Raw genomic sequence first — 19,623 nt, 5'->3', positions numbered from 1 at the left:
GTGGAGTCTGTGCTTTGTTTGTTTGATCCCAGAAACCACGTGGTCCTCCAACCAACACTGGGAATGACTCCTGAGCACCAAGTCAGGAGTAGCCCTGAGCACTGCTGGGCGTGGCCCACACCTGCCCCCCACCAAAAAATTATTGGCAGAGCTCTGCATGAGAGAGGGTAAACTCTTCCCTCTCTACAGAGAAATGCATGATGACTAGGAAGCCAAAGCACATGTGCATGAAATGTTCGTTATTTGATAAAAAGGTCATTTGTCAGATATTTTTTGTTTGTTTGCTTGAAGGTCACTCCTGGTGGTGTTCAGGGGACCATGCTTTGTCAGGGATGGGTCCCAGGCCTCCTGCATCAAGGCCTTTGGCCTTATTTCTCAGCCCCCACAAGAACATTAAGGAAAATCATTCTGCATATTGGTGTTGCCATGGTCCTGTTTGGGACTTGTGTCCCTACCCTGGGGTGGGGACAGGGCTGTACTGGGGTTTCTGGAGGAGAGTTCAGGCACCGGGGTGCCTCTGGACTTGCTTGTCTCTGCCACCTGCTCCCCACCACTCGCTCATCCAGACTTTCTAGTCCTGCAGCATGGAACTGGCGTATTTCCCCAAATGCATAGACACTCGTCCACACACACCCTGCCTTGGACCAATAAAATGGTGCTTAGTCAATGCCTTTCTAAAATGATGGATAGTATTGTTAACTCCGCTTTGTAGCAAATGTGGTAGGCAATCCAGAAAGCCACGATGATGGTGCTTAGAAAATCGAGCAGTTCCAGGCTGGAGCGAGAGCACAGTGGGTAAAGAGCTTACCTTCCACACAGCTGACCAGAGTTTGATCCCAGGCATCCCATATGGTTCCCTAAGCCTGCCAGGAATAATCCTGAGTGCAGAGTCAGGAGTAAGCCCTGAGCATTGCCGTTGTGGTCCAAAAACAAAGCAAAACAAAAACAAGCAAAGGAAGAAGGAAGGAGGGAAGGAAGGAAGGAAGGAAGGATGGAAGGAAGGAAGGAAGGAAGGAAGGAAGGAAGGAAGGAAGGAAGGAAGGAGAGAGAAAGAAATAGAAAGAAAGGAAGGAAGGAAGGAAGGAAGGAAGGAAGAAAGAAAGAAAGAAAGAAAGAAAGAAAGAAAGAAAGAAATTGAGCAGTTCCCTGAGAGATACTTGGTGATTGGTTAAGTCACCTCCATCCCAGTAACCTCTCAGTTACCTGGAGTAACAGTTCAGAGCTCATTAAAGTACAACTAGCCCATGACTTTCCTGGGGACTGGATAGCGCAGAGGTTAAAGGTGCTTACCTTGCATGCAGCCCACCCTGGTTTGACCCTCAGCATCATGTATGGCCTCTGAGTACTGCCATGGGTCACTTTGGAGAGTCAAGAATAGTCCCTAAGCACTGCCTTGTATGGCCCCCAAAGTCCCCCATGGGGAGGCCCTTCTGAATATGCATACTGGGCTTTCCCTAGGAGCTGGAAAGGAAATGACATCAGTCATGCTCAAGGGAAAAGACAAGCCTTGAAGGGTGGCGTGGGCCCCAAAAACCCATGAACTTTGCAGCCAGCACACACCGAGGAGGGGAAGGGAGCAGGGAGTCCCCAGAGGGGTCATTCAGCACGCAGGATGCTTCACTCACCGTGGTCACGAGCGCTACCTGCCAGTTCTCCAGCTGCCACTCACAGCGGATGACGGGGGACACCACGGCTATGAGCATGATCTCCATGGCCTCAGCCACCTGCAGGGCAAAGAGCAAGGACATGGTGAAGGGCCCGAGTCACCCGTTTCTCCTGCCCACCATCCTGATTTTTCCTGCCTCCTTCCCCTCTCCAAGTCAGGGGGCACCCACTGGGTCCTTCTCTGCACTGCTCGTAGGAGAGAAAGAAGCACAGGGAACTTTGGTTTCCACGGGAATGATACCAAGGGGCCGCACAATTTGAGATGGTCCCTAGATTAATGAGTGTCCCCAGGTGCTAATTATGGTCCCTGGTTAACCTCTGCTTCCACATGGACCTCGCTCTGACCTCTGACTTATGCACTTGCCATCATGGACATCTCAGGGAATCTTTCATAGATGGTTTTTAACACAGTCCCTGATCTCTGACCTTACGAACCTGGAAAGGGAAGGCTTGATTCATAAAGCTGGACAACAATGAAAGGAACACAGCCGGACTCCGTCAGGAAGGGGGTGTCAACTTAGCAAATTGTGTTTAGGGGCATGCTGAAATATTTCTCTCTTTTTTTTTTTTTTGGTTATTTGGGTCACACTTAGCAATGCTCAGTGGTTATTCCTGGTTCTGCGCTCAGGAATTGCTTCTGGCAGTGTTCAAGGGACCATATGGGTTGCCGGGATAGAACCTGGGTTGGCTGTGTGCAAGGCAAACGCCATTCCCGCTATACTATTGCTCTAACCCCCACACCAAAATATTTCTTATGATAGGAAACATCACCCTCTGTCCTGCCCCTGGGGTGTAGTAGAGGGTGGATTATTCCCCTGGGGAAATGAAGCAGATGCCAGGAAAGAATGAAAGGAATAAACAGATAACTGATCTCAGAGAGATGCTGGCAGCTGACTTATCCCAGGAAGTCCCAGCCGCCACTGGGCTACGGACTCTGGATTCTAGGATCGGAGCAGAGTTCCCACCCTCCTGAAGGCCAGTGTTCCACCCATCCTCCACGCATCCAGCTGTGCTGTTGCCAGAGAAATGACCTGGCTTCACGGCTGATCTCAGAGAGACACCAGGAGCTGATGGCCTCAGTTCCTCAGCCCCCTGAAGCAAACAACATATGTGGCCTTGCAACACCTGCAAACTTCACAGAACCAACAGCCCAGACAAACAAGAGCATTACATGGAAACATTGAGCTCATGAAGCTCAATGAGCAAAAACAATAGCACAGAAAGCCCAACTCACCCCTACCAGCTCAATAATCCCCGGGCCATGGTTTTAGTGACACCACTACAAGATATATGTTGTAAGGTGCAATATAAATTAAATTAATTAGTGCCTGCTAAGGAGGGGAGTGGAAAGTAGGGACACTGGTGGAGGCAAGGGCACACTGGTGGTGGGGCTGGTGCTGGAATATTGAACACCTGAAACAGCTGTATTATGAACAACTTTGTAAATCTTGGTGTTTTATTAAAGTAAAATAAATAATAAAGAGAGGCAACTGGAGTGAGCTCAGTTAGCTGAGCACAGGCTGTACATGCAGAAGGCCCAGGCTTGGTCCCCATCACCACGTGGTCCCCCAAGCACAGAAACAGGTGCGGCTCAACACAAAACAAACCTACACACACACACACACACACACACACACACACACACACACACGAAACAGATTATAGAGATCCATCACAAGATAAGGAAGAATGAAGGCTAAGATGATTCTGAGGTTCTATGCCTAGAATAAGGAATGAGAAGGTACAGTCTTAGGGACAAAGGTTTTAAGTGGGCAAAGGAACAGTTAAGGTGGGGCATGGATGTGGTACTGGACATGAGTATGGGACACACCATGACTTGTTATAGCTTACTATTAGAATATTATTTGTACCTCGAGGGTCTGGGAGAGTGATGCTAAGTAACATATGAGCTTGTCAATCTATTATAAAAGCTTTGCTAACCCTGGGGGATTATTTTAGCCATAGTTGAAGTTCAGATAGTATTTTAGTTTCAAAGGTATCATGAATAAGAGATAGCAGGATAACCTCAGAAGCACATTTGGATATTTGAACACATCTCCCACACCAATAGAAAGTATTTGGGTGAATATCAATCAGGACCTGGTCCCTCAGTTTCAGAAGGAAGTGACAGGCAAAGATTTGGCCATACTCTGCTGTATGAGCCAACGGGGATATGGCAGAGAGGACCAGGCCAGTAGTGAGACTGAGCTGCTCTGTACGGAACATCTTACAGACCCATATTGGGTCCTGGTCACTACCCAAATTGTTCTATGGAGGCCCTCAAAGGCGACTACTGCCCTCAAAGATTACCTCTGAACAAGAGCCCACCCAGGCTCTGGCCATGAAGCTGTGCCCTCACCATCCATACCTAGTCTGTCTTTTAGGTTTTATCTATTTATTTATTTGTTTGTTTGTTTTTTGGGGGGCCATACCCAGCTGTGCTCAGGACTTATACCTGATTCTGCACTCAGGGATCGTTCCTGGTGGTGCTCAAGGGACCGTATGCGTGCTGGGGATCAAACCTAGGCCAGCCGTGTGCAAGGCATGCTCCCAACCTGCTGTACTATCTTTCTTGATATACAAAGTACCATCAATATTATCGATGCTTTTAGGTACAACAGATACTATACATGGGGCTGGATTAATAGTGCAGTGGATAGAACAATTGCCTTGCACACAGCTGACTGGGGTTCAATCTCCAGCATCTCATATGGTCCCCCAAGAACTGCCAGGAATAATTCCTGAGTGTGGAACCAGGAGTAACCCCTGAGCATCTCCAGGTGTGGCCCCCAAATGAAAGCAAAACCAAACAAAAATACTACTAGTAACTATTGGATATACCATCTACATATTATCTAAGTATTTATATGATACATACATTGTATGGTACATGTATGACATGGTGAATATGTTATGTATTATATAACAGTAATATGTAACACATTTATGTTTGGTGCTATAATATATGGTATATAATAATATACAAATATATTATGCTATGTATTAAGATATATGTATAGATATATATTTTCCATTAGATAGACAGTCTGCAGTCCTATCCTTGAGAGTACAGGGGTTTGACTTTCCACACCCACATCAACTGTCTTATTTCCCAGGGTTTGTGTGGGATGGGGGGTGTGGGGCAAAGGGGAAAAGCTATTCCTGGCTGGTAGGTTGGAAGAACGAACCAGAATGCACCAGAACGAAAGAAATGCAGAACGAAAGAAATGCACCAGAAGCCATTTCTTTTATTTTCCTTCCTTCCTTTCTTCTTTTCCTTCTGGGAGTGGGGTGTTTTCTGAGCAGTATCCCCACAGTTCCTGAAAGCCCTGGGACAGAGCAATCACTCTTCTTCCCTCATAATAGATGGTATAGAACAAACCCTTAAAAATCTAGAAATTGCGGCTGAAGAGATAGCACAGTAAGTAGGTGCTTGTCTTGCATGTAGACAACCTGGTTTCGATCCCTGGCACCCCATATGGTTCACTTAAGCACCGCCTGGACTGATTCCTAACTGCAGAGCCAGGAGTAGCCCCTAAGCATTGCTGGGTGTGACCAAAAAAAAATAAAATAAACCAGAAAAATCTAAAAATCTCTACTTAATGATGTCCCAGGTGGTTCTGATGTCAGTGTTTGAGAATCATGTGTCTAATTATACTTGGGTAATACCATCTAGTTTTTCTCCTTTCTTTCCTCTAGGGAAATTTAAACCTTTTTTTCCCCTCATCAAAGTTTATTTAAAACTTTTTTTACTTAGTCAATGTAATTTACAAAGCTACTAATGATAGTTTTCCCGGTAATTCATGTTCCAACTCCACACCTACCACCAGCATCAGCATCCCTCCACCAATGACCCGAGGTTCCTTCTCTCTCACTGGCCTACCTCCTTAAAAGGCTCAGTGTTTGATTTACTTGATGTATTTGGGGGTCATATATTTACAGTAGTGTGGGCTCTGATGGTTTTGGTGAATATAATTACCTCACTTTTACACCATCAAAGCACACTGCAGAAAAGTTATCTGCACTTCTGTGCTCATTGCAGCACCATGCACAAGAGCCAGAATCTGGAAACAACCCGAGCACCCAAGAACAGACGACTGGATAAAGAAACTATGGTATATCTACACAATAGAATACTATGCAGCCACCAGAAAAATGAAGCCATGAAATTTGCTTATAAATGGATGAACACGGAGAGTATCAAAACAAACAAACACTGTCCTCCCGTTGTTCATCGATTTGCTCAAGCGGGCCCAGTAACATCTCCATTGGAGACTTTGTTGTTACTGTGTTTGGCATATGGAATACATCACGGGTAGCTTGCCAGGCTTTGCCATGCGGGCGAGATACTCTCGGTAACTTGCTGGGCTCTCTGAGAGGGGCGGAGGAATCGAACCCGGCTCGGCCCGGGTGGTTGCGCACAAGGCAAATGTCCTACCGCTGTGCTATTGCTCCAGCCCATGGAGAGTTTCATGCCAAGTGAAATGAGTCAGAAGGAGAGGAACAGAACAGATCAGAATCATTGCACTCTTTTGTGGAATATTAAAAAAAATAGTATAAGACTCGTACACAAAGACAATAGAAACAAGGGACAAGATGACTGGCACATGGATTGAAGATTGCTACAAATGGTACAGAATGGGGGGCAGTTAGGGTAGTGAAGTCTACTATGACAGGGATAGTGATAGCTGGAAATGATCACTCTGGACAAGAACTGAGTGCTGAAAGTCGGTAAAGAGACAAACACAATAACCTTCAGTACCTATATTGCAAACCAGAATGCCCAAAAGGGAAGAGAAAGAAAGAGAGGAAGAGAGAAAGAAGAAAAGTGCCTGCCACAGAGGCAGACTGGTGGGGAGCAGAGGAGGGTGGCGGGAGAGAAACTGGGAACATGGATGGTGGGAAACACACAGTGGTGAAGAGATAGAGGTTGGAACATTGCATGACTGAAAACCAATCATGAACAATCTTCTGTGTATCTCATAGTGATTCAATTATAAAATATAAAATATTTTAATTTTTTTTCTTTGCTTTTTGGGTCACACCCAGTGATGCACAGGGGGTTACTCCTGGTTCTGCACTCAGGAATTACTCCTGGCGGTGCTCAGGGGACCATATGGGATGCTGGGAACTGAACCCGGGTCGGCCGGATGCAAGGCAAATGCCCTACCGGCTGTGCTATCACTCCAGCTCTAAAATATAAAATATTTTTAATTTTTTTAGTTAAAAATAAATAAATAAATAAGGATTGGATTCTCAGAAAACAGCGACACTCATTTCAGTTCTCGTAGCTCAACACCTCCTGAGGGCAGATGAGAAGCAGTTTTAGATCAACCCCAAGAGAAAATCCCCAGGTTTCTGCTCGCTTTCGCACTGTCCCTGACTGGACTGCCCCAAGGTGAGATCAGTGGAACACTGTCCAACAACGGACTCGCATGTGGCACTCACCCCCGTGCTGCCCATGATCAGAAACAGGGCAATATGGAAGCGCCCGAATCCGATGGTCTCCACGGCATCCTCTACAGTGAACGTCTTGGTCTCTAAAAAGGAAGCACAAAGTGAAAGCGACAGTCTCGGTGGGAAGAGAATGAGTGTGGAGGGCCCCTGGAGCCTGCTGGCCAGCTGACTGGTGTTACTACACAAACTAATAACTATGGGGGGCTGAGGGGGGGGGAGCGCAGCATGGAGCAGTCATTTGAGGACTAGAGGCTTCTAGATCTATCTTACCTTTAGGCTGTGGCTCTGGGTTCCCCAGACTCAACTTCCGTAGACTAATGATGGTGACTGGCTCTGTCTGCTTGGATGCCATCTTCCGACGGGTTTGATTCCCCACTCTGTTTCCCCAGTGGTAGCTCTGAGAGAAGGGGGAGGGGTGGGGAGAAGGAATGAAACATCACAAAGCGTATCTGCTTTAATCTTCACCAAAGAAATCAATAAAATCACTATTATAGTTAATCGCCATTTTACGCACAAGGAGCTCTAACATAAGAAGGCCAAATGGACAATTGAGAAGATGACAACATTGGCCAGTCACCAACCCTAAGTTAGGGAACAATGTCTCTGGACAGTTTGATCACAAGCATCATGTGATAGGAGGGACAATGTCTTTGACTGCAAAGAGATCATCCCTTCCGTGGACATGGTCTGCAACGCATTTCCCACATATCGTCTGCATTTGAGTTCGACAGAACACTTGCAGCCCTTCCTTTTGGGGTTCAAACCTGGAAAGGAGTTTAACTTTAGCAATCCAAAGAAAATAAAAACAAAAAGTCAAGAATGGAATTAGTGAAAAGGTATCAAATGACTTCAAGACACCATAATTTAATTGAATCCTTAACGAGACAAACGAAAATCCCAATCTGTTCTCAGTAGTTATGTGAGTAATAGTAATATTGCCATCTGGGATATCAATAGCTATAATAAAGTTGAGATCTGAGAGATGGCACAGGGGCTGGTGCTAGCCTTAAGGTGATGCTGTGTGCAACAGCAAATCCAGATTTGATCCCTGGACAATATATCATGCCCAGGCCACTGATAGGAGTGACCCCTGAGAACAAAACCAAGATCAAGCACTAAGTACTGGTGACTCAAAACCCAAAGCAACTTAACAAACAGGGCTAGAGAGATAATACAGCAGGGAAGGTGCATGCCTTGCACACTGCTGACCTAGGTTCAATTCTTGGCACAAACATATTGAACCCCAAGTCCCACCAGGAATTATCCCTGAGCACAACTAGGTATAGCCCGAAACATCCTCACACCATCCACTGAACAAGCCTAGAAAAATGACCAAGGAATACATCTAGAGCTTAGATTTCTTTCTGCTTTTCTGAGAAGCACCAATGCACCTTAGGTAAATGACAAATCCTGGATCTGGGACAGGAAAGGTATTAACTGTGCCTAGAAGTCTTGTTTTACCTAACCGCAAGAGCAGTCGCAATACTCCTAGTGTTATGATATGATTCTACTTGAAAAGGCTGCCATTACCAATGATGGGACAATTTGGCACCAGAGAGATAGTACTGGAGGTAAAACGCTTGCTTTGCACACGTCTGACCCAGTTAGAATCCCTGAACACTGCCAGGAGTCACTGCTGAGCACAGAACTAAGAATAGCCACAGAGCACTTCCAGGTGTGTCCTAAACCATGCTACCACCCCCCAAAAAGATGGAATGACTTGACTGTAAAGAAGAATGAGGGCAAAGAATCAGAACCCAGCAAAGCCCACCAGTTAGGGGACCAAGCAATAGCACAGTAGGTAAGGCACTTGCCTTGCACAAGAATCAATCCAGGTTCAATCCCCAGCATCCCATATGGTCCTCTGAGCCCCACCAGGAGTGCTCCCCGAGTGTAGAACCAGGAGTAAGTCGTGAGGAACACTGGGTCTGGCTCAAGAACAAAAACAATAATTCCCATCAATAAAAGTAACACTAAAGTAAACATCTCAGTGTTCACTTTTGGAGACTAAGAGATCAACTTATTATTGTGAATAAAGACAGTTGCCTCTTTTGCTTAGTAGTTTTTAAAATTTTTATTTATTTATTTATTTAGCTTTTTTGGGGGAGTCACACCTGGCAATACACAGGGGTTACTCCTGACTCTGCACTCAGGAATTACTCCTGGCAGTGCTGGGAGACCACATGGAATACTGGGAATCGAACCCGGGTCAGCCACATGCAAGGCAAATGCCCTGCCCACTGTGCTATCGCTCTAGCCCCCAGTTGCCTCTTTTTTTAAAGTTTTTTTTTTTTTTGGTCACACCCAGCAATACTCAGAGGTTGCTCCTAACTCTACACTCAGGAATTACTCCTGGTTTGGGGAACCACATGTGACAGCATTAGGATTTTTCATGGCTCTAACTGATACAATCTATCCCTCTTTTAGGAACGTTTTCCATCAGCACTTCAAAGGTTCTAATTGATGACCATTACTTATACCCATCATTTGGCTAGAAGTTGCAAAATTGTGATAATTTAACACTTTCCATTTGCACCTATGAGCTGAAATTAAAGAATAATTTTTATTCCCCCAATGTTTGTCTAGGCTAGAGTACAATTTGTGTAAGAAAGATGAGACAATTTCCTATGGGGTTTGAGTGACAGTACAGCGGGTAAGGAGCTTGCCTTACATGCAACTCACCAGGGTTCAGTTGTCGGCATAACATATGGTTCCCCCAAGCCTCACCAGGAGTGATCCCTGAGCACAGACCAGGAGTAAGCCCCAAACACCACTGGGCATGGACACACACACACACACAGAAAGAAAAATCCTAATGCCACTGAAAGAAGCAATCTGATAGGATACAACGCGTTTCCTGCTAAATTGCAATAGGAAGTCTCTATCCCTATCACAGCCTCATAGGAAAGAACCTGAATTGCAGCGATAGCTCAGCAGCTAGGGCATTTGTCTTGCATGCAGCCAATTGGGTTCAACCCTGAGCATCACATATGGTCCCCTGAGCGCAGAACCAGGAGTACACCCTGACCATCACCAAGTGGCCCCAAAACAAAATTAAAAAACAAGAAACAGAACCTGAAACTGGTCAAGCCCTTGCTCCAATGATAAATTCACAAAGGGATGAAGACATAATTAAATACACTCTGGATGCAAGAAGAAAGACCCAGAATGTAGAAAGTTGCTTCAGATAAATGAGTTCATGCTTCAATAAATAAATGGCAATGGTGAAAGGGAAATGAGAACCTAGAGAAGAAACAAATCAACCGAAGAAATGAGTTGATCTTCTTTGACTCCTCATTTCAATGCAACTGTGAAAAAGCCACAAAGTGAAGAGAGAAAATCAGAAAATGAGTCTATTAAAGAATTACCGGAGGCATCATTAGGTGTGACATTATGGTGATGAAAGTAAAAAAGAATCCTGATGTCAGAGATACATACTGAAATATTTACATATTTAAGTGATAGGGTGCCTGGGGTTCCCTTTTAAATAACTCACTGGTAGGGTTGGAATGGGGAGCCAGAGATGCATAAGTGAAAAAAAATTGCCTTGTAAATGTATTGAAGGATGCTGTACAGTTACTCTATTATCCTGGGTCTTTGAAGCACACCTGAAAAAAAATGACAAAACAAAAAATAGCTGGAGAGATGACATAGGGCTTAAGGTGCTTGCGTGTGGTTGAACCAAGTTCAATCTCTGGCACCCTAGATGGTCCCCCGAGCAACTCCTGCAGTGATCCCTGAGCACAGAGCCAGGAGCAAGCCCTGAGCATACTGCTGACAAAATGAGGTCATGAGAATGGCAAAATCAGATCCCAACAACATGAGAATCATCCCAGAGCAGCCGTGCAGAACCTAAGGACACTGCTGTTTGCTCAGAATCAGCTCCCTGGCCTGGTTGAGGCAGGGATGGTCCAGCAGGTGTATAAAGGAGTCTTTAATCTAGTTGGAGACACCAAAGATACACATAAAAACAACCCTACCACGGTATTATGTTTCCTTAAAATGCTGTCACAGCGACACAAATATTCCCAGATGGGAGATGGATCCAGAAGTTTCAAAATAAGTCTGTAAAATCCCCCTCCCCCTGGGAGACCATGGAAAAATCACAAAATAATTGTTATTTTTCACCAAGCATGAAATGTAAAAATAATTGTTCTCAGCCCATTGGAGAATCTGAGAGCCCAAGAGACCAATTGTTGTAGATTTTCCAGTGCTTCCTCTCAAGACAATGTCTAAACTTCCTTTCCAGGGATATTCTTCATTTGGTAATTTTTTAAAAAAATAGCAAGGGGAAATCATCTTTTGACATAAAGAGGACTATACAACATATTAAAACTGCTGCGAAGACTGGAGCAATAGTACAGCAGGTGGGGGCACTTGCCTTGCATGTTACTGACCCAGGATCAACCTCTGGCACCTCATACAGCCCCCTTAGCACCTCCAGAAATAATTCCTGAGTGCTCATCAAGGAATAAGCCCTGAGCACTGCTGGATGTAGCCCAAGATAAAAACAAAGCAAAAGTCATGTAAATCTAGGAGCAAAATTAAAACCTGAAAGTGATTGTGACTCTTCATAGAGTTAGGGAATCAAACAATCTAGCTTAGTGGAGAAATATTTTTCAAAATCATAGTAAGTCCACCATACCAAAATGCTACACAATAAACTCATTCTTCTTCATCAACACATATCATCTTCATGACTTCTAAACTCATTTTACAATCTCCATGATGATCAAGCCTTAATGCTTCAGAGGGAAAATAAGACAATCTCCAATGAGTATCTTTGCTTTCTGTATTTGAATAGCAAATATTGCTTGTATTGAATAGCAAGACTAGCCCAATAACTGCCATTCGCTATAGAGTAGGACAGTTTAATCTGATGTGTTTCCACCGGATCCTGTAGCTCTATAGTCCTACCTACTGCCCTAACTTCCCCCTCTCATCAGCAAAGAAGTGATACCAATAAAGTTCACTTTTCTTGAATGAAATCTAATGACGTAGAGGGAGGGTTGTACCTCTACGTCATTAGAAAACTGTGATCTCACAGATCTCCTGACTGAAATGCAGATTCAACTGTTTCTATACTAGGAAGAAAACTAGAGTAAAACTATACTAGGAAGAGTCCATGGGGCGCTAGACAGCCAATGACGCCAAGGAGGAATCATTCTTCTTGGTTATAACATTAGGCCTCTTGAGACATGAATATCATCTTTGCATTAACGTTCGTTTTCCAATGAACAATATTCGAAGGAGCCTAATAAAAGGCTGTTTATACACTTTCAGGTTTAGAGTCAATATTGGAATGAAACAAAAGGGCTTGATTTTGGTTTCATGACAGAGGATAATGTACATGGTCCCAACAGTGACACAGTATATGTACATGTGACCAATGTGAATGGTGGAAGCCAGGGAGGAAAGTTAGAAAGACAGGATCACGAGATCACAGGACGTGTGTTCCAAGTGCACCATTCACCATTGCAGAAATAACTGAGAAAAAAAAATTTTTAAATGAACAGTTTTAAGAACTATATAATAATCCTTAAGTAAATAAAAAGGCACCCAGGCAGATTTTTATTTCACATTGTGCATAGACAGGTGTGAATCCCATCACAGTGATAGACTATGGAGAAAAGGAAGAAGAAGCCAGAATCTGAGTGAAAGGGCATGAATAATTGCACAAGTATGAACAGAGACTAGTGGGGTGTCCAGGGCCAGCAGCCTCAGCGTCCCAAAGCCTGAGTGTCTATGGAAACTTCAGTTAAGGACTTTGCAGTCATTTACACCACTTTGTGAAAAGTAGGGAGGAACACTCACGCCACAGAATCAGCGAGAGCTGCGACTCAGCACCCCTCTCCACTTCTCTTCCGAGAGCCCCTTATTACTTGCCCAGCCTGCCCTGGCACCCATATTTTTCCTGCCTTCTCAGTGACTCTCAGGCCAGGAAGTTTTTGGTGTGGAGGACCCCAACCTTGAAACATTTGGGTTCTGGTACAATGATTCCTTTCAAGACCCACTGCAGCCCCCACTACCAGAAACTACTATTCCATGTCTAGCTGCCGTGAAGACACTAAAGATAGTTAAACGCATGTGAATAAAGAAGGGACTCAAATGCTGGTAACCTCCAGACATCCCCGCTCCCACACCTACTGGTGTTCTAGGAAAGCTTTTTAGGGTAGCCATTCCTTCACAAATCACAAATCACAAATCATCCTGTTATTCGTCGATTGCCTCGAGCAGGCCCCAGTAATGTCTCTTTCATCCTAGCCCTGAGATTATGTTCAAGGCTCTTTAGGAGAATGAGACCCATCATTGTTACTGGTATTTGGCATATTGGGTACGCCACGGGGAGTTTGCCAGACTCTGCCGTGTGGGCAGGCTACATTCGGTAGCCTGCCAGTTTGTCCAAAGTAGGAATGAGATAATAAGATGTCATAATAAGATGTCGGAGATCTCGGCCCCGGAACCCGCGTGACTTTGTCCCTCTGCCAGTACCTTCATGTGTGCGGAGAGTGGTCTCAGCATGGTGGTGGCTGGTCCTGGAGGTCTTTGGCTGCCGGAGCCCTGGTCGGGGCGGGGAGGAAAGCTCAACCCGCTCCCCTCCAAGGGACCCTGGCAAGGACAGCCAGGCGCGGGGGCAGGAGATTGCACTGTTCTCTTCCGGGAGCTGGTTTTTATAGTCTCTGAGTCTTGGCCGTTGATGGGATTACATGGCGCCAGGTGGCCAGTTGGTGGGTGTGACCCCCGCCTACTGGAATTTGGAGGATCTGGGTGGAGGATGCTCGGCCCAAATCCAAGTAGGCTTGGAGATCTCGGCCCCGGAACCCGCGTGACTTTGTCCCTCTGCCAGTACCTTCATGTGTAATCCCATCAAGCCACCACCATGCCACCACCATGCTGAGACCACTCTCCGCACACATGAAGCCATTCCTTAATTTATTAAAAATTCCCAGCCCCTACATCCTTCTTGCCCTACCGAGACCACGAGTTTCCCGCCACAAGCGGCTCTCCGGCTCGGCCATGGCCCCAGAAGCAGACGGACCTAATTCGGAACCCAGCAGCTTTTAGCAGAGATGTGAATAGACTATGCATTAAGCTATGGCGCCGTGCCCCCCACACACACACCGAGAGGGAAAGGGTGTCTATCTCTTCCACCTTTTTCCCCCCAGCGGCATGGTGGCCGCTGCCTCAGAGCTTATTGGACAGCCAGGTATGAGCCAGCGTTGACAGGGCAACTGCGGCCTCATGAGACGGGGGTGGAACCGGCACGTCCTTCTTGCCCTACCAAGACCACGAGTTGCCCCTCCACGAGCAGCTCTCCAGCACGGCCATGGACCCAGAGGCACACAAACCAATCTTGGAACTATGCGGCTTTTGGCAGAAATCCCTCCAGACTTAATTAGTAAAATATCAGAAATCCAAAAGACATCATATGGTCTTCATAACCAGCAATAGAAAACAAATTATTTCATGATGCCTTTTCAGCAGGTTTGATTGTTGGGAGAAAATTCCAAACAATAATTGTGCATGTTTTGTCGGAATAATGAATGTAATCAAAGTAGAGAGAGAGTTAAGTGGAAATCAACTGCCTCACAGGCATGGGGAGGGTTGGGATGGGGGGGATATTGGGGTTCTTGGTGGTGGAAAATATGCACTGGTGAAGGGATGGGTGTTTGATCATTGTATGACTGAGACTTAAACCTGGAAGCTTTGTAACTGTTCTCACGGTGATTCAATAAATAAATTTAAATAAATAAATAAAATTCCCAGCCCCACCCCCACCCCAAGGCCTATGAATTGCCCCCAAACATACAAACATGCGTGCATGCGTGTGCGTGCACACACACACACACACACACACACACTCATTCAGACTAATCCCTAACATATAATTATAGGTGACAGGTGAAAGCTTGGAGCAAAGTGTCCCTGATGAAGGAGACTAGCAGGAACACTCTTGCTCCTGGGAGTCCAGTGCATGAGGTGCGGTATGAGGGGGTGTCCTCCCTAAGGGTTCGAAGGACACTGTGCTGAAGGGACAGCACAGGAGTTAGGGTACTTGACTTGCCATGCAGCCTACCTATATTCCTTGCCTGGCACCACATATGGTCCCCTGAGCGCCTCCAAGAGTGATCCCTGAGGGCCAGAGCTATGTAGTACAGGGGGTAGGACGCTTGCCTTGCACGCAGCCAACCCAGGTTTATTTCACAGCACCCCACATGGTCCCCCAAGCCTGCCAGGGTGCAGAGCCAGGAGTAAGCCCAGAGCACCGCCGGGTGTGGCCCCCAACCCGAACCAGTTGTGTCCCCTCACAAAAAAAAAAAAAAAGCCAACTAAACGCATGCTGAACACAGTTTCTGATTTTGTAAAAATGGAAATTTTCTTCTGATTTCTCTCCATTGGCAAAGACAGGTCTTACCAGTCCTTTAGTAAAAAGGAAGGGTGTGAGGTGAAGAGGGACTTCCTTCCTGCAAGAGCCACTTTCACGCTCCTACATGATGGCATGTTGAAAAGCATTTTCCAAAACATGTGTTTAGGCTGTGTACGCTTGTGTATGAAGATCCGGGTTCAGAAGATCTCATTTAAACAAACACCTAGGTAGAGATCTCCAGAGAGACACTGCCTGAAATGGCATTTTTGTCATTTGATAAATTTTTGTTGCATACAACAAATCTTTGTTGTAAATCTTTGTACTGTACAACTCTGGATGTAATAATAACGTGGTCATCCTGTTGTTCATCTATTTCCTAGAGCAGGCATCAGTAATATCTCCTTCATCCTAGCCCTGAGATTTTAGAAAGTGCCATATTCAAGGCTCTTTCAGGGTCAGGAGAATGAGACCCACTATTGTTACTGTTTTTTGGCATACTGAATACACCACAGGGAGCTTGCCAGACTCTGCCGTGCGGGCAGGATACTTTCGGTAGCCTGCCAGGTTCTCCAGAGTAAGAACTAGATAATAAGATGTCACGCGGATGCTTCTGGGAGCTAGATTTTAGTCTCTGGGTCTTGGCTGTTGATGGGATTACACAGCGCCAGGGGCAGTTGGTGGGTGTGATGCCTACCTACTGGGAGATGGAGGATCTGGGTGAAGGAGGCCCAGTCCTGATCTGAGCAGGCTTGGAGATCTCAGCTCAAGGACCTGCATGCCTGGGTTCCTCTGCTGGTTCCTTCATGCATGAGTTTTGTCCGAACGTGTGGAGAGTGATATCAGCATGGCTGTGGCTGGTTCCAGAGGTCTTCAGCTGCCGGGGCTCTGCTCAGGGTGGGAAACTCAACGCGCCCCCCTCCAAGGGGCCCTGGTGAGGACAGCCAGGCGCGGGGGCAGGAGACTCTGCACTGTTCTCTTCCGGGAGCAGGGTTTTATAGTGTCTGGGCCTTGGCCTTTGATGGAATTACACGGTGCCAGAGCCAGGGTCAGTTGGTGGGTATGATGCCTACCAACTGGAAGATGGGGGATCTGTGTGGAGGAGGCCCACTCCCGATCAGAGCAGGTTTGGAGATCTCAGCCCCAGGACCCACATGCCTGGGTTCCTCTGCCGGTTGGTTCATGCATGGGGCTTGTCCGAATGTGTGGAGAGTGGTCTCAACATGGCTGTGTCTGGTTCCAGAGGTCTTCGACTGCTGGGGCTCTGAGATCTCCAAGCCTGCTCAGATTGGGACTGGGCCTCCTCCACCCAGATACCCCATCTTCCAGTAGGTAGGCATCACACCACCAAATGCCCCGGGCGCTGTGTAATCCCATCAACGGCCAAGACCCAGTAACAATAAAAGATAATAAAAAAGTTCTTTTCCCTAAAGAATGAAATTTCAGGACCAGAGAGATAGTATAGGGATTAAGGCACTTGCCTTGCATGGGGATGACCCAGGTTCATACCGAGACTATTATAGTGGTTTGTCTTTATCGCATGTGTATTCTGTCATGATTCCAAAAATTCAAAGAACAAGTAAAAGTTTGTTTACACACACACTCACACACACACACACACACACATACACATACATGCATACACATGCACACACATATACACACACAAATTCTTTACCCAGAGAATATTTTTAGTAAATATAAATCATCATTTATTTATACGAGAAAAAAGAAGTTCCTGAGGCTAGAACAATAGTCCCGGAGGTAAGTTGCTTGCCCTAAACTCTACCAACTCAGATTTGATCCTTGACACTGCATACAGTCCCCCAAACACCACCAGGAGGGACCTCTGAGCACAGAGCCAGGAGTAAGTCCTGACCACCACTAAGCATGGCCCCCAAACAGACAGAAACTAAGATCCTAATAGGCTCTGGGGGAAAATTCTATGGACAGGAAATTTATGCATGATATTTAAATGATAGGCAAAACTAAAGAATTATTCATCTTCTGTAATAACTTACAAACTGCCAGTAATGAGAACTCTTTAAGACACTTGTTAAATTAGCCACCTAAGGGGGAAGAGGAGAGAAAAGAGGAGGGAGGAGGAGGGAAGGAGGGAAGGAGGAGGCAGAAAGAAAAGAAGGCAGGAGTGAGGAGGAAAGGAAGAAAGTAGCAGAGCAAGACTGAATGGAATGGACGGTTTCAGCTGCTCAGCTCTCTGGTCCGGGAACAGAATGAGACCCAGCCACCAGGAGCATTGACTTACTGTCCTCCCTCCACAGTCCTCTCTGGGACCCTGCTGATGGGGTGTGTCTTGGGGGGAACGCACTCCAAAAGTCTTTCCTGGCCCTTCCTCTTCTTCCTCCTGCATCCTCCCCGCCCCACCAACACCTCCATCCGGGAGTTTGGATGGAGGACATGAAAAGGGAAGCATCCACAGAATCTGAGCCACAAAGTCCAAAGGGACAACGCGCCCTGGACTGAAGTCCCCTTACAAGGTGTCCCCAGGAGGCAACCTAGAAACCACATTCCCATCTCACACGGCGGCATTTCTGGCTTTCCCTTGCAGTCAGGTGCAGTTCTTTTCTTCTGTCATTTATGTAGGCCCAGTTCAGTGAGTGGTGAGTGCTAAGAGGGAACAAGTAGAGAGGGTGAGTGTGATTCTCTTTTGATAGGGTGGTGGTGGTGGTGGTGAGGCCACATCTGGTGGTGCTTGGGGGCTACTTCTGGCTCTGTACTCAGGTGGCAGCTATGCTCCTGGGACCATGCAGTGCTGCAGTGCTGATGAGGATCGAGCTAGAGTCAGCAGTATGCAAGGCAAGGGCCTTGATCTCCTCTCTCTCTCTCTGTCTCTCTCTCTCTCTCTGTCTCTCTCTGTCTCTCTGTCTCTCTCTCTGTCTCTCTCTGTCTCTCTCTCAGCTATTTTTTATTAGTGAATCACCATGGGCACAGTTATAAACTTATAAACTTTCGTGTTTGCATTACAGTCATACAATGATCGTTTACCCATCCCTCCCCAGTGCCCATTCAGTTATAAACTTATGAACTTTCGTGTTTGCATTACAGTCGTACAATAACCGTTTACCCATCCCTCCACCAGTGCCCCCACCAATGTTCCCAGCATCCCTCCCACCACCCCCACCCCATCTCCTACCACCCCACCCATTCTCAGCGGCAGGGCATTCCCTTTTATTCTCTCTCCTTTTGTCTCACCCAGCTATTAACTGAGAAGTTTGCCTCACGTGTAATGATTAATGAGACAGTGTTCACATATGACACTGCAAAAATCAACACTCACAGGAGTACAATGTCAGAAGTTGCCTAGGGATGGAAGAAACAAATGTACAAGTTTTCCTACAACACAGAAAGTTCTTGTTTGTGCCCTATTTGCATATGCAGGGTCTTCAACACGGGGTTCCTTTTGCAGAGGTACAGAGGTATTGTCGGGGGACTGTTGGTTATTACAAGTCTAGTGTTCACATGAACACGTCATAATTACACATCATACACATCATAATTCAAATCATTGAGAGAGCACGTCAACACTAACACAAGATTCGTAGAACTGTAGCACTGTAGCACTGTCCTCCCGTTATTCATCGATTTGCTCGAGCGGGCACCAGTAATGTCTCTACTGTGAGACTTGTTACTGTTTTTGGCATATCGAATATATCACGGGGAGCTTGCCAGGCTCTGCCGTGTGGGCGGGATACTCTCAGTAGCTTGCTGGGCTCTTCGAGAGGGATGGAGGAAACACAAGATTCATAGTTTTGGAAAATATTCTTTTAGTATTTTCTACACATTCAGCCAAAGGTTTACACAAAGGAGAGTTTTCACACAAGAAAGAGGCCAAAGTGTTTCAGAGGTGGCAGTGAAAAACATTTCTAAGAGATGCTGCTTGTCGTATCAACTCTGAAACGGAACACTGAAAAAACTGAGTTGGCATTTCTGTTCTTTGGTTCTTGAAGCCATTCTAAACCCCTTTAAACTTAGGAAAGGGGTGGAGGGAAGGATGCATTGACTGGTAAGTGGCTGGGTGGGCATGTGGGTATGAACAGGTGGGTAGGTGGGTTGGTGAGTGTATAGAAAGATGAGTGTGGTGGATGAATGGATGAATGGGTGTGTGATTCAGATGA

The 19,623-nt window shown here is 46.1% G+C and overlaps 1 protein-coding gene across 1 annotated transcript in view; it reads right to left on the bottom strand.

Annotated features, from left to right (window-relative positions):
• SVOPL (SVOP like) overlaps positions 1 to 7,474 on the bottom strand; it is a 54,079-nt gene extending 46,605 nt beyond the window's left edge. Inside the window, exons 1-3 of the mRNA XM_056123971.1 lie at positions 7,393 to 7,474; positions 7,114 to 7,205; positions 1,626 to 1,724 (exon numbers count right to left, since the gene is read on the bottom strand). Of these exons, the coding sequence (XP_055979946.1) occupies positions 1,626 to 1,724; positions 7,114 to 7,205; positions 7,393 to 7,474 (273 nt within the window). The remainder of the gene's footprint in view (positions 1 to 1,625; positions 1,725 to 7,113; positions 7,206 to 7,392) is intronic.
• Between the last annotated feature and the right edge of the window lie 12,149 nt (positions 7,475 to 19,623).

This window comes from Sorex fumeus, unplaced genomic scaffold (assembly GCF_029834395.1).
Source record: "Sorex fumeus unplaced genomic scaffold, SorFum_2.1 ptg000048l, whole genome shotgun sequence".
Lineage (NCBI taxonomy): Eukaryota > Metazoa > Chordata > Mammalia > Eulipotyphla > Soricidae > Sorex > Sorex fumeus.
This window is presented reverse-complemented; position numbering and strand designations above follow the sequence as displayed.